At 36.2% G+C, this 16439-nt stretch overlaps 1 protein-coding gene across 1 annotated transcript in view; it reads right to left on the reverse strand.

Annotated features, from left to right (window-relative positions):
• Positions 1-16439, reverse strand: part of SCIN (scinderin) — an 85192-nt gene that overhangs the window by 35526 nt on the left and 33227 nt on the right. Inside the window, exon 4 of the mRNA XM_001082780.5 lies at positions 14465-14614. Coding sequence (XP_001082780.1) covers positions 14465-14614 — 150 coding nt within the window. The remainder of the gene's footprint in view (positions 1-14464; positions 14615-16439) is intronic.

Below are 16439 nucleotides of genomic sequence, written 5' to 3' on the forward strand. Positions count from 1 at the left end.
AACCCTTGTTGTTATGGTGTATTTACTTGCTGCAAGGCATTTTATGCCTTAGATAAGACAAATATTTGATAACAGGGAAGATCCACAGAGATATAAAATGACTGGTGATTCTGAGGAAAGCTGCAGTCTTATTTAGCCAGCTCCACCCACTCTAGATATAAGATTCTAATATTTACTCTGCTGCTGTCTCTCAGTGATGGCCTCAAAAATACCTTTATCCCTTTATTCATAAATGAAATAGAGGGTGATTTCATATATTAAAGAATAGATAAAGGTATTTTAGAGGAGGGAAAGCATGTGAGGTATTTTAGAGGTAGGAAAGCATATTTGGATAAAAAGACAAAGTGAATTGGGCATCTGCAAGAGGTTTAGCTATAGTGCAGTGCTGTCCTGTAGAAATTTCTGCAATACCAAATATTCCATATCTGTGCTGTCCAACACAGTTATCACTAGCCTTTTGTAGCTAATGAGTACCTGAAATGTGGCTAGTGTGACCGAGTAACTGAATTTTACATTTTATTTAATCTTAGGGAATTCAAATGTAAACTTAAATAGTCACTCATGTCTAGAGGATGCCAGATGGAGAGTGCAGCCCTAGAGGCCTCAGGGAAACGCTGTGGCAATGGGGAACTTATCATGAGGCAGGACTGAGCTTCAGCGTTCCTGTAATATCAGCGTATTAGAGAATAGATGTTGAAGGGTGAAACTCATATGAAAGTTACCCCAAAATTTACTATAATATGGAAAGTTACCTTACAAGTTACTACAACATAGAAAGCAAAATCACAAGTCATTAAAAGCCATAAGCCAGAATGCCAACTTATTAAACAAGAGCAGTTGTTTTCACTGTCTGCATATTAGAACCATCTGGGCTGATATAAAAAAGAATGCCAACGTCTGAATCCAATCTCTAGAAATTCGGATTTATTTATTCTGATTGGAGCCCATGCATTGTATATTTGAAAAGCCTTCTGGGCCTGGTTTGGTGATGTGATTCAAGTGCTCAGTGGCATCAGCTTTGCTAGCCTGGTTTATCCATCTCAACCATTGGGATAGGTCTGCCAAGCATTTCTGAGGTTCACATAAGCTTGCTAGAACACGTCTCCCTTGGACACATTATTAGGGCCTGGTGGTCTGGGAGCTGCTGTGAGCCAAATCTCAGGTATTAAGATTTTAAGTCATTTGACTTTTCTGGACATCACCAACCCTTTTTCCCTAAGGCTTCAAACCCACTTTGGACATTTCTGTCTGATCAGTGCTTGGATGAACGCTTCCAAAACTTGCCTTTGGGGTTCCTAATTTCTCTGCATTCCACCACTGTCTTTTTGACACCTTCCTTCATTTGGCAGGATCAGGCAGACTGAGCTGGGTGGAGCCGCTACTAAGAGTCTCTGTAATCTTGTTTCCACATTTAAAGTGGCATAATAAATAATACGGTTCAATTATTATGTGATTACTACTATGACTAGCATATGGTGAAAATTCAACAAACGGTAGATCCTGTACAACAAATGGTAGATCCTTTCCTCACCTTTATATATGCAGAGTCAAATCTTTCCCTGGTCAAAGCATTACTCTTTCTGTATTATACAACCCTGCATATTACTGGACTAATCCTTTGCATAATGATTTTACCACTGGACTTCTTTCTACACACCTCCTCATGGACTTACACTTTATTATTTGTTCATGTACTGATCTGATGATTTTATAAAACAATCTAAAGTCTTGGTAATGTACCTTTGTTAAAATCTTATATCTTAGAATTAAACTACACATTGAATATAGATCTGTATGTCCCTCTCCAGGCAAAACCTAGAGAAAAGTATTTTATGCAATCAGCAAAAGAGTAGGTGACAATGCTGAGAAGAAGGAATACGATATAGTAATCTCTTCCTTTCATTGAAGTTTCTCCATAATTGTGGTGTCTATCATAAGTCCTTGATTATAAAACAAATTCTCTGATCCTCCTCTGTGTTTCCATCGTATTTTCCCATATAGTCTTGTACCTATGACCTTATTTTGGTGAGGCAAGATATATCTGTTATGTAAGGTTTATTTCTTGAGTGTCTATAATATTCTGGCTTTGTGGGAAACAGCTGAGTCTACAATGGTTAACAGGGTAGCTTTGATCCCTGCTTCAGGTGAACTGACTTTCAGTGCAGTGTTTTAGCTGTTTGGAGTTGCTGTAACAGAATACCACAGACTAGGTAATCTATAAAGAAAATAAATTTATTTCTCACATTATGAAGTCCAATATCAAGGTACCAGAATCCGGTGAGGCCTTCTTGCTACCTCCATCTCATGGTGTAAGGAAGAAAGGCAAGAGAACGTGGGGAGCAAGAGAGCAAGAAGGGGCCAAGCTCGCTTTTACATAATGATAAACCCATTCTGGAGAAATAACCCACTTCTGCAATAATAATGTCAAACTATTCACGAGGGCTCTAGTCATCTCCTATCAGGTCCCATTTCCCAAAACTGCTGGATCCACAAAGACCATTCTCCCCCTCTCATGGCTGGGGCTTCACTACAGTGTCTCTGGTAACATTATTAGTCTCAGTAACTTCTTGCTTATTTTCACTGACTTTGGAAAAGATTACGCTCTGGTAATCTAAGTTGGATAAAAAACTAAGTTGGATAGGAGGAGAAATGGAGAAGAAAATAGGGCACCCCTATAGTGAGAACATGAGCTAAACCTCCAGGAGTATTTTTTCACTGCCCTGTATCGCCATATACATATACATATACACACATTTATATGAACTTGTTTAATTTTATCTCATCCTTTGAGGAGAAGGTACATAAACCTGATTTATATATGACTTTTAATTCAGTTTGGCTAAGTTTTGTTTCAATGGCAAGGGAGTTGAGAAAACTTTTTTATCTACATAATCCAGAAAATTTCCAAGCAGGAAATTTTAACTGAGCAAACTCAAAAATGGCTTTTCAGGTACTCTGAGGCACTTAAAAATATTTGCATTCCTTCTATGCTGTACATTAAGAAAACATATATTCTTTCCAAAAAAATGTGTATCCCAATTACCCTGAACCTAATGCCTCTGTAGTTTGGATGAAGGGGTGAATGCTAATGGTAAGAGATATAAAACAAAGGGGTAAGCCAGTTGAATTAGTCAGTTTTCGCACTGCTATAAAGAAATACCTGATACTGGGTAATTAATGAAGAAAAAAGGTTTAATTGATTCACCATTCCACATGACTGGGGATGCCTCAGGAAACTTACAATCATGGTAGAAGGTGAAGGGGAAGCAAGGCACATCTTACATGGCAGCAGGAGAGAGAGAGGGAGCACACAGGAAAAAACTACCACCTTTAAAACCATCAGATCTCATGAGAACTCCCTCACCATCAAGAGAACAACATGGGGGAAGCTGCCACCATGATCTAATCACCACCCACCAGGTCCCTCCCTTGATGTGTGGGGATTACAATTACAGAAGAGATTTGGGTGGGGACACAGCGCTAAACCATATCACCAGTCCACTGAGTACAAACATTGTGCTATTAAAACTAGTAATTATTATATGGAATATATAAAATGAGGCATAATTATCAAACATTTCTGGCAAAGTTTTTGAAGTTGTAAAATAACTTCACAGCAGTTGGGATTTCCCTTGCTCTGTATGTTTAAGATCATGGTGTCTGTAAGAAATACTGCTTGGGTGTGATCCACAGATTCCTTTTTTTTTTTTTTTTTTTGAGACAGAGTCTTGCTCTGTCACCCAGGCTGGAGTGCAGTGGTGCGATCTCCACTCACTGCAAGCTCTGCCTCCTGGGTTCACGCCATTCTCCTGCCTCGGCCTCCCAAATAGCCCAGACTACAGGTGCCCGCCACCGCGCCTGGCTAATTTTTGTATTTTTAGCAGAGACAGGGTTTCACCGTGTTAGCCAGGGTGGTCTCCATCTCCCGACCCTGTGATCCGCCTGTCTCAGCCTCCCAAAGTGCTGGGATTACAGGCGTGAACCACCGCGCCCAGCCGATCCACAGATTTCTTATTCTTATTTCCACTTGAGCAAGTTACATAGCCTATCTATGACTCAGTTTCCTCATCTGTAAAATAAGGATGTAGTAGATGCTATTGGTGCTCTGCCCATATCACCTTGATCTAACTTAAAGGTCATTTGTAGATAGTGTCTTAAAGCTCTAAGTCTTCTGTTCTTTACATGGTGGCATTTTCTGGCCATGGAGCTGTCTATAGATAGTGTCTTAAAGCTCAAAGTCTTTTGCTTTCTATCTGGTGGCATTATCTAGCCATGGAGCTGTACTGTGTCCAAATACAAGGCAGACTGGAGGTTTTGGGGCATTAAGAACCAAGGAGCAACGCTCAAGCAATGAGGGATGGGAATTACTGGCTAGACCCAGCAACCACTCAGCCTTCTGAGGGCTAATGCCTGAGGGTCTCTTTGAGACTCAGTCCCAGTTGCTCACTGCAGTAAGACATCTGTTAACAAAATGTTGTCTCACTTTACTCCTACTTGGTGCTTTCAGGATCATCTTTGAAATAACAACCTGCCCCCAAGTCCTTGTCTCAGAGTCATCTGTTGGAGGAAAACAACAACATAGACAGGAAATAAAAAATGTCTCTATTTCATAGTAAGTGTTGTAAGAATTAAATCCTGTAAAGCCTACAGAAGACTGCCTCTTCTGTGGTTAGCACTGAATGTTTGTCAGGGTAGGAGTTCTTAGCTCTTTTGCAGCACTTAAAATCCATTTCCTAGATTATTTAATTCCTGTGTTAATAATAAGAAACACTTGTATGCTATCAAGAAAATGTAACAAAAAGATTAAGGAAGGAATAGAAAGTTCAGCCTACCAGTGAGCCATCTACATTTACCCTTATAGAACATAAGATGAGAGAAGTCGTGCCCTCCCGTAACAATAGTGTTCCATAACAGTGAATATCACAACACAATTGTAGAGCATTTGCTCCTTGATTCAAAACTGTTTTTAATCAGCATATTTGTCTTCTCTACATGCACTCTATCAGACATTGTTGAGATGTATTTTCGATAGCGGATTGCTTTTTAGTTTATTCATTGCAATAGAGCATTAATATTTAATTTCTCTGTGATACATGGTATATGACTTCACTTACCAACATATTTCTATGAAGTTTTTTTGTTTACATACATATACTAATATATTTTAGCAGCAAGTTAGTACCTTTTTCATTATTAGTACATTATGGGATATCTGACACTGAGAATTTCCTATTGGTTTCCACTGAGTAGAATACTGTATTTACATGAACAAACCATCCTTTCCTTACAAAGTCACTTTAAAGTCTTTTAAATAAATATATTATTACATATACTTTTTTCAAAATAATGTAATTCTAAAAATTGTGATGCACTAGATACCCTTGCAAACATAATAGCAACTCTAATACAATAACACTAGTTTATACAAGTGCTGTCAATATAACCCAGTTCCAACACTTTGCAATTCTAGGCTCTGGAAAAACAGTACTAGGAAGCACAATCCAAGTGGTCACCATTTTAGGAACCTCTTTCCAATACGTGAGCATATTTCCTCATAATATTAAACAAATGTTTATTATCAAATACATACTAAGGAGATGTGAATTGCTGAATCTTGCAGATTTGACATTTTCGTATCCGGGCTTGGCTAACTCTAAGCACAATATGTAAGAGGAAACTGATATAAAGTAAATATTATTGTTTATTATTATATACCTAAAGACTAATTTACTAAATGAATGCAAGAAATCATGAATCACTGAATCAGAGACCTGGCCCTTTTATATCTGTGTTTGGCTGATTCTTAACACTAAGGATAAGATGAACTTGACCTGAAATTACTGAAAAAATACAGTCTGTTAGTTTTTTTTTTTTTTTAATTATCACTATTGTGACAAGTGGAACACTAAAAGGATAGAATAGAAACTGCCATTATAGTTCAATATTTATATTAGCTTATCAATTGAGATACACACCTTTTGGGGCAAAGATCCATCCCTCTCCCCTGTCCTACCCATTAAATCCATCTGTCTTGGAACTGCATTATCCTGTTTACAGAGTCTATTTGATATTCCCTCACTTCAGCTGCAAGCTAAAAGGAAAATTACCTCATTCAGAGATGATTGCCAAATGGTGTTAATTTGGACTGATTACATAACAGTGGTACCTTATCTGTAAGGTTACAAGTCTTCATGATGAACTTTGGTGTGACAAAGAGGGAGATTACATGAAATGTTATCACTTTATTGCAGCATATGATAAGCTGTTACTATATGAATTTCTTATCTTTGTTCAGAACATTTCAACTTCCCCCACTGGATGAACTGGTGAGGAACAAAATGGGTATCCATATTCAATACTAGAAATCCAAGCACAAATTAGTTAAATTAAATAACAACAAATGAATAGGGTCTTAAACAGTGCCTGGCAAAGAGTAAGCCATCAATACATGGTAGATCTAAATAGCTAGAGCAACTATAGTGTTCTAGACAGCATCGCAACCTTGGGGCAGGTGCTCCTTATCACTGTAATACTTTGGATTTCAGGAGTGTACTAAGTATTATTTCAGTAAAGCAAATGGAGAAAATGCATTAATTACAATGCAACAAAGAGGAGAAAGGGAAAGATTCCTACTTGCTTGTATTTCTGATAGTTCATCTCTTCTCTATATGCAGTGTAGCCTCAGGACCAATTTAGAGAGGGTTGCAAATATATTTGCTCCCTTTAACTTAAGAATCTTTGAATGGTAAGTTGGTAAACGGACCTCCTCTTTCCCAATGACTCTCATAATAATGTTATTTCAGTCAAATGACAAATACTCGATGAGCAGTGCCTATGTGTCAGGCACCATGCTACATGAAAGAGAGATTCCAAAATATTTAAGACATTGTTCAATTTCCCAAGGACTTACAAAAATTCCTAGTAAAATAAAAGTGGTATAAACAAGGAAGCTAAAACTACTTGGAAAACACGCAAGTATTTAGACCCAACCGATATCTCAGACAACTCAAATTTCCATTCTTACAAAGTACAGAGTTTCGACTAGAACTGAAAAAAAATAGCAGGGCAACAGAAAAATAGTTTAATGAGTTATTTTTTTGTGTGGGTATTACAAACCCATAGAGCAACCTTAACCTTTTTTTGTTGTTGTTTTGAGAGACAGGGTCACTTTCTGTTGCCCAGGCTGGAGTGCAGTGGCTATTCACAGGCATGATCATAGTTCACAGCAACTTGAACTCCTGGACTCAAGCAATCCTCCCACCAGAGCTTCCCAAATAGCTGGGACTATAGGTGTGCACCATCAGCCTAGCTGTATATTTATTTATACCATTTTCCTATAAAGCTTTAGACGCTTTCAAAAATGCTATATATACTGTTCCAAAGTGGTCGTGAGGGGGATTTTCGCAAAGCTCCCCATTTCAATTACTAGTACTTCTTGGTTCATTTGATACAACCCTACGAAGATAAATGGAGAATGATTGATTTATCTAATCAAAGATCACGCCCCAGAAATAAAGTTCTTTCCTTTCTCTGTAGTATCATTTTCAAAACAATCATTCTTTATTCAAATGTACAACTATATTTTCATTAAAATATTAAAATATAAACCCATGTAAGTCCAGTAAACTTAGGACAAACATTTCCCACAGAGAAACTTTAAGGAATGCTGACAAAATTCTAAGCCTCCAAGTTCCGATTTGATTTGGTAATCTTTTACATTGTATGCTGAAATGTATGAATGTTCCAATGATCAAATTATTAAAATTTAAAAATCACTCCTATTTCTGTAAATTTAAATTATGTAAGACCTTTGGAAGCACTAGCCATGTGCACAGCCTTTTGACCTTAAGTTTGGGGGAAGAATAAGACAAATGTACTAGAAGACTCAATAACAAAGCACTACATGTGTGTAGTTCCTTGGAGTTCATGGAGCAAATTCACCTTTAGTCCAGAGTGGTGAGCAGTGGTGGCCCCAACAGTTCCAAAAGAGGCAGCACTGAAATTGCAGGCAACAGCCAATCAGGGTCGCCAGGCCAGCGGGCAGCAGTGTTACATGCTGTCCTGGCAAGAAAAGAATTGGAGTTTTGTGGCTGCTGGATTCTAAAAGGGGTGATGACCTGACCTGAGAGGGACGTAAGGTAACATGCATTTTAATTCACAGATGAAGAGTTTTAGATACTAGCTACACGTTTCTTACTGTGTGAAGCACTTTCACTTGGAGTATATGCCATCTGCCTAATATGTGGGACAGTATTGCACTAAGTATAAATAAGCTCGAGACTTGTTCGTTGTTTTCGAGAGGCTGTAACTATCACCTGAAAAAAGAAGAGGAGCAGCATATTTGAATTATCTTTTCTAAATACTAACTGCCCTTCTATATAAATCTAGTCGGTCTTAAAACTTACTTTAATCAGCATACGACTTTGTTCATGTCTACATCAACAATATCACCTAAAACAAGGGTATTTTTTAAGTAATACCATCCTCTAAAAAACAGAAAAACAAGCATACTTAGTTTCTGGAACTACATATTTCACAGTTAATTGTCTTAATTATTCAAATACGAGTGAGCAATGTGTTAGAGCTGTGAGGGCTACACAAATACAAAGGCAGTGCCTGCCCTCAAGGAACTTAGTATTCATAACATATACATTTTATTTTGCAAAGTACTTTGAAGAAATATGGCTAAAAATTTACTCTTTGCCTCAGTAGGCTTTGTAGAGTACATCTCTAAAAGATAACTTAAGAACTATGTTCACTATTCAACTCTAGTTTTTACTAACAAGACAGCCAGATCAGCATAGAGTAAATATCCCATCAACTTTCCAAGAGAATGGCTGAATACATTCTTTTGTTTTCATACTTTGAATTATGACTTATTAAAACAAAAGCAACACATTTTCCAATTTGGGAGAAGCTTTGGAGGTTAATCTAGACTATACGCTAATATCATAAAGTCTAAAATAGGATTTTCATCATGAGAAGTCTTCCAACAAATTGTGGTGTCATTCAGACCATGCACTCTGGCCTCTGAGGACCCTCACGACTTATTCTCACACTTTCTGACTTTTTTCTAGTGCATGCTTATCTCCTCAAGCAGACAATAAAGTAAGCAGAGTCTTCAGATTTCACTGGGAACCAACCCTGCACTTGATAAACAGTTATTAATGAAGATATAATATGTTATTCTGATTCTCTCTTTTTTTTTTTTAGGTCAAAAATCTGAAACAATCATTGCATGTATGACTTTCCAGAGAGCCTTACAGTTGCTTTTATAAAAGCAAGAGTTCAACAACAGTTCAGCAACACAGCATCTGCCCACCATCTCCCTGTAGTATTTTTACTGCCAGTATTTCACCACCAGCATTTACAATGATTATAGGCTTAACAAATTCATTAAACTATATTTAAAAAGTCTTTCCAGAATAAAAAAAAATTGTTGTTGTTTCAAACAACTTGCCCCTTCTTCATCTTCATTCTTTTTATATCTATGGGATGCTGGTTTTTTTTCTTAATGAACGTCTATAAAACATATATATATTTTTTTCCTTGGGTTATTTTTCGTTTATTTTCTTTTTTCTTTTTTGCTTTCCTCCTAATGTTTACAAAATGATTAATCAAGGAATAAAGTTTGGGACCTTAAGGCTAGTGAAATATTTAAATTTTCTTCACATTCACTGATTATTTTAAATATGAAAAGAAGAAAGATGGTGAAATAAACTTTACATAATTTATGTGCAGTCATTTATGGTAAATACATTTGCAGCAAAAACAAGCTCACAGTAAAATCTGACTTTAGTTACAGAGTTTAGATTTTTCCACATATAGGATTGTCTTCCTATGTAGGCACATAGGCTTTTAAAAGTACTAAAGATGCAGAAAGGAGAGTGAGCACACATTCTGTTTCCCCAGACAGTCTTGTTAATGATGGTTGTGTTCTGTCTCCTCAGTGCCCCCTTTTACTCTACAACGTGCTTTGCTTTGGAGGATAAATTTGTGGTCACCCTGGAGATAAGCCATATAAAAACTGTGTGAAAATAGTGTGATCAATAGCTGAAATACTTCAAACTAAAGACAAATTTTTCAAAAGACTCTCAGAAAAGTTTGAGTTTCAGTGTTGAGCACTTTAATGTGTTAGACAAGTTCAAAAAATTCAGCACTGAATACAGACTAATGAAAACAGGCTCATTTAATTGATTAAAATATGCTTGCTTTCAAGGCATTACTTTCACATAGAGAGGCTTTCAAAGTTTTTAAAGTTAATAATTTTAAAAGAACCTCATTAGAAATGAATCATTTAAAAGGTCAAATTTAGGCTGGGCGCAGTGGCTCATGCCTGTAATTTCAGCACTTTGGGAGGTCGAGGCTGGCAGATCACGAGGTCAGGAGTTTGAGACCAGCCTGGCCAACATAGTGAAACCCTGTCTCTACTAAAAATGCAAAAAATTAGCTGGGTGTGGTGGTGGTCACCTGTAATCCCAGCTCCTTGGGAGGCTGAGGCAGGAGAATCGCTTGAAGCCGGGAGGTGGAGGCTGCAGTGAGCTGAGACCGTACCACTGCACTCTAGACCCGGTGGCAGTGCAAGACTCTGGCTCAAAAAATAAATAAATAAATAAATAAAAGGTCAAATTTAAAAGATATTTGAAAATTTTTTAGATTTTCAGACTCCATCTCTAGTAAAATCAACAGTTGTACTAGAGTCTCAGAAAAAGGAATGACATTTTTTAATCTTAAACGAGGATACTCTATGTGTGTGTGTGTATGTGTATGTGTGTGTGTGCATGTGTGCGTGCATGCTATAGACTGATTTGGAACACTTCTGAAACCTATTAGTTCCCTTCTAAGAAAAATATTTGCTAAATGCATAAAACAAGATACAAAGTATTATAATGGAAATAAATTACATTGAAATGCAACTCTTAAAATATCAAAATATATATATTTTAAAGTTTGGTAAAGTAATATATGAGCGTTTCAGTAACTCATTAAATACTAGTGAGCAGAAGATCTAATAACAATAATAATTACCAAGTAGCAATGAGCAAAAATGATATTTTCAGGTTGTGTACAATAGCTATAATGTGATCTGAAAAGTCACAGTACTGTTCCTGCTACTCACATTTGCTTATTACTTTCACAGTTGGAGGAAAGGCCATATTTCAGTTAAGAGGTTAGTGAAAATAAAGTTGTAATTCTTCCCAACCAAGTTCATGAGCTTTTTGTATTCTATCCTTATCATTACAACACTAAGAAAGCCTAGAAGTCAAACAAGTTTGTTATAGGTGCTCACGTAATAAATCAAATAATTACTCTTTCTTGTAATCAGACTACGAAACTACATTTCCAAAAACAAAAAGCCCAATGAATGTTTTTTTTCCCCTATCTAATAAAGGTTTTCACTGTAAATTCATCTCAGTTCATTGTGTGGGTGAAAGCAGTCAGATAAAATGTAGTATAGACACTGAATGTATTGAAAGAAAACAAAGTGGGTGCTTTGTAGGATTTTTCTAAAAACCAAACGGAAAAGTCTTGGAAACACAGACGCGACATTTTATCTTAAGCATTATATCTCTTTATTCTATCACTAATATTTAAAAGCTAAATTATATTTTTGCACAGTTTTTCTTCATTTGCATTTTCTTATTTTAATTTTACAGTGTAATGTATTAATTGACTGTTTACACTTTCTTTTCCAAAACGTTGAATGAAATCCAATAAGCAAGGACACCAAATATGTACATGCACAGCAAAGCCCCTCAGCCACAGCAGCATCACTTCCTGGAACAGACTACAAGTGAAAAATGAGTGGTAATTAAACACAGCTGCTGCCCAAGAGGTAAGGTAGAATCATAGATCATTAGAACCTAAAGGGACCGGAGAAGCCATTTTGTCTAACCCTTCACTTTGCAAATGAGGAATCAGAGACAATGAGTAGTTAGGAGACTTGGTTTGGGCCAAGGGTGACCCTGGAGAAGCATCAGTGATGTCTGATAGTTAAAGTAACACTCTTCTTATCACTTCTCAGGGCGAGTCCTGTTCCTGAGTCTGCTTCTATCCAAGCATAGCTATCGAGATAAGGGGTTACAGTCAACTAGAAATACATCTTATTTATAGATTTTTGCTTCCAAATATGCCAAGTTAGAAGACTTACATGGTTGATCCCATCTCTAGAACAGAGGACTTAAAAGATCAAGAATTTGTTTTGAATACTTTTCAAAGTCTGATTTATTAGCTATGTTATTCTAACCAGTGAAAATCCAGTAAAACCATCCCTAATTTTATCTTAATTTTTTAAATGGCTTTTCTTTCTGATTATAAAATGAATCATATATGTTAATTATAACAAAGACAAATGAAGAAGATAATAAGCAGCCACATCCCAAGATGTAATACCGGTAATATTTTAGAATATTTTTCTAGTTATATGCGTATGTATGAATACAGAGCTATATACACATATTATACATTAGTATAATATTGCATATAAAATTTTATATTCTGCCTTTTCTCCTAGCATTATACCATGAGAATTTTCCCCACTGAATTAAAATTATTTCCAAAACATCGTTAATATGAAAGTCTGTGTCTGGATGTTATTAAAGCAATAACGTTTAAAGACATTACAATATATAAAGTTATTTCATATAATTTCTGATCACTGGATTTTTAGGTTATCACTGGACCATGTAACTCTACTGCACTAAATTTCTGTAAATCAAAAATATTAAAAATATGTTTATGAGATAGCCTTTAGATAGATTTAAATGCAAATCTAAAATTACTGGAGGAAAATGTATATAATATTCCAGGAAATCAGAGAAATGAAAACTCAGAGATACCACTTACTGCTATTAAATGCAGAAGTTTCTAAAAGGTATTGTATCAATAGATTTTGACAGGGCTCTGTAAAGTCACGATGGAACACAGTGCTCATACAAGGAAGTAGCAACTGGTGCAAACATTTAGCGCCTGGCATATCGCAGGAGTACAATAAATATATTTGTTGTGTGAACAAATGGAAATTAATTTGTGAATACGTATCAAGACATCTCAGTATAGTTATGCTCCTTAACTGATAATATTATTCAAGGGAATATATACAATATATACACTTAGGTAGTCACTGCAATATTCTTAAAAGACAAAGATTGGTCACAACCAAATGCTTAAGATTCATATAATGGTTAAGTAAATGATGTAGGTCTATAGAGCCAAGAATCCTTAATTTTCACATTAATTTAAGAACTACACTAAAATCATACATGTATTGCCTGTAATTCTTAGCTTAAAATGATTGAAATATTTTAAATACTAGCATGTTTAATCTCTTGGTGTAATATTTTATTTAATTCTTTTAATGAAATACAGGTTTAGCATCCCTAATCTAAACATCTGAAATTAGAAATATTCCAAAGTCTGAAACTTTTTGAGTCCTGATGTTATGCTACGAGTGGAAATTCCACCCACAAGTACTTAACACACATTTTGTTTCATGAGCAAAATTATTTAAAATATTGTATAAATTTATCTTTAGGCTGTGCATGTAAGGTGTATATGAAACATAAATGAATTTCATGTGTAGATTTGACTCCCCTCCCCAAGATGTAACATTTTGTATATACAAATATTTCCAAACTGCTGGAAATTCAAACCCTGAAACACTTCTGGTCCCATACACTTTGGAAAAGGGATACTCAACCTGCAACTATTAATTTTAAAATTGAAGAAAACCGCCGTGTTTGAAAAAAACCCTGAGAAGGCTGGGCGCAGTGGCTTATGCCTGTAATCCCAGCACTTTGGGAGGCTGAGGTAAGCAGATCATGAGGTCAGGAGTTCGAGACCATCCTGGCTAACACTGTGAAGCCCTGTCTGCCAAAAATACAAATAATTAGCTGGGTGTGGTGGTGGGCACCTGTAGTCCCAGCTACTTGGGAAACTGAGGCAGGAGAATGGTGTGAACCCAGGAGGCGGAGCTTGCAGTGAGAAGAGATTGCATCACTGCACTCCAGCCTGGGCAACAGAGCGAGACTCCGTCTCAAAATCAAACAAACGAACGAACAAACAAACAAACAGTAAAACCCTGAGAAGCCCAGAAGAATAGACGAAAGAACTATTAATATTGTCTTCCTTCCAAAATACATTCTTATAGTCAATTTCAGAAGTGCCACTCATTTGTTTCTCCTCATATACTATAGAAGATAGGACCAGAGTTTCCTTTGATAGTGACACCAACAGTGAGAGAAAGTCATGACTTTCTGTTTTCCCAGCTCCATCACTTAGATAACCCTGTTGTTTCCTCTTGCTAATTGTAGCTAGGCTCACTATTGAAAACTGTGTTGAATCTCTTTCCCCTTCTTCACCACCCTGCCGCCTTATACACACACACACACACACACACACACACACACACACACACACAGAGTTGGAGAGGTAACCCTTTAACAAACAACAGGAATCACAATACCTTTATAAGTTCTGAGGGTTCACTTCCTTCTTCCACGACAATTAGTTCAGACCTTCCTTTCCTTTCATTGTAACGAATGCCAGTAGCTACCTGGTTTGCCTTCAGACGTTCATATTTGTTGCATGAGGAACCACACCACTGATAAATTTTCTAAAAGAAAGAGAGAGATCTGTTGACCCTAAGAATATGAGGAAGACATTTAGCCTCAGTGTAATACTTTGATTAATTAGGAAAGAAAAAGGAAAATTAAATGACCTGTTGTTAAGGTGTATACATAATTGTTATACTTCACTCTGCATTCCGCTGCTTTCAGTTAGCATTACAAAGTAAGCAGTTTTTAAGCATGGAAAATATAATATATATATCACCTTTCTCTGTGTATATAATCTATAAATTACAATTTATAAAAGTAAACATATGGATAAAATTTGAAATAATAAATATATCACACTTCAGAAAAGAAGTCAAGAATCTGTTAAGATTCTCTTGATGATCATAAAATTAATATAACACTTTTGTAAAACTATTCATGTTTTTAAATTGACAAATACATATTGTATATATTTATTGTGTATAACATGATGTTTTGATATATGTATACATTGTGGAATGGCTAAATCAAGATAATTAATATATGTAAAGCAATTTAACAATTCTTATCAAGAGCAATAAAAAGATTGATACTGTCCCAGTAATATCACTATCTAGCACTTACTTTAAGAAATAATTCATAAAAGGAGAAAAAAACACACATATAAGGGTGCTCATTGCTATGTGACTATATTGGTGAGGCCGTGGAAAGGCATTAATTGTTCAAGAATAGGATAATAGTCATATAAATTGTGATACATAGGGAAAATTTGATACTTAACTGTTAAAATTAAACTTTAACATCAAAACATGAAAAAGTAGAAACAGAATAACCAGGTGATATATTGTAGCAATTATATTAGCTACCATTTAGATTAAACTACTATATATTTTAGATTGTAGATTTTAGTATAGTGTCCAGAAGGTATACAGATACAAATGGAAAATAATAATAAAAAATTATATCCTCCATTAACATTGTTTACCAAAAGAAAGAAAGAGAAGTTGAATAACAACCAGAACTGGAGGGGCTGTGGGAATGGGCATTATCATCCACTATTTGGGTGGTATAAACTGACACAGGTTTTTTAAGGGTAGTTTGGCATCATTATAAAAAAATTTAAGGCCGGGTGCAGTGGTTCATGCCTGTAATCCCAGCACTTTGGGAGGCCAAGGTGGGCAGATCACAAGGTCAGGAGATCGAGACCATCCTGGCTAACATGGTGAAACCCTGTCTCTACTAAAAATACAAAAAATTAGCCAGGTGTGGTGGCAGGTTCCTGTAGTCCCAGGTACTCAGAAGGCTGAGGCAGAAGAATGGCTTGAACCATTCATGAGATCACGCCACTGCACTCTAACCTGGGGGACAGAGCGAGACTCTGTCTCAGATAAATAAGTAAATAAATAAATGTGCTTTTAATGTCAAGAAATTCAATTTATAGGAATCTATAATACAGAAATATTCAAACATGAGATATAAAAACAAAAGAAACTGTTGCAGGAAGTCAGGGACCCCGAACGGAGGGACCGACTGGAACCACAGCAGAGAAACATAAATGTGAAGATTTCATGGACATTTATCACTTCCCAAATAATACTCTTATAATTTCTTATGCCTGTCTTAATCTCTTAATCCTGTTATCTTCGTAAGCTGAAGATGTACGTCACCTCTGGACCACTATAGTTGTGTTAACTGTACAAATTGATTGTAAAACATGTGTGTTTGAACAATATGAAATCAGTGCAGCTTGAAAAAGAACAGAATAACAGCAATTTTTAGGGAACAATGGAAGACAACCATAAGGTCTGACTGCCTGCAGGGTCAGGCAAAAAGAGCAATATTTTCCTTCTTGCAGAGAGCCTATAAACGGACCTGCAAGTAGGA

Source organism: Macaca mulatta, chromosome 3 (genome assembly GCF_049350105.2).
Source record: "Macaca mulatta isolate MMU2019108-1 chromosome 3, T2T-MMU8v2.0, whole genome shotgun sequence".
NCBI classification, from domain to species: Eukaryota; Metazoa; Chordata; class Mammalia; order Primates; family Cercopithecidae; genus Macaca; species Macaca mulatta.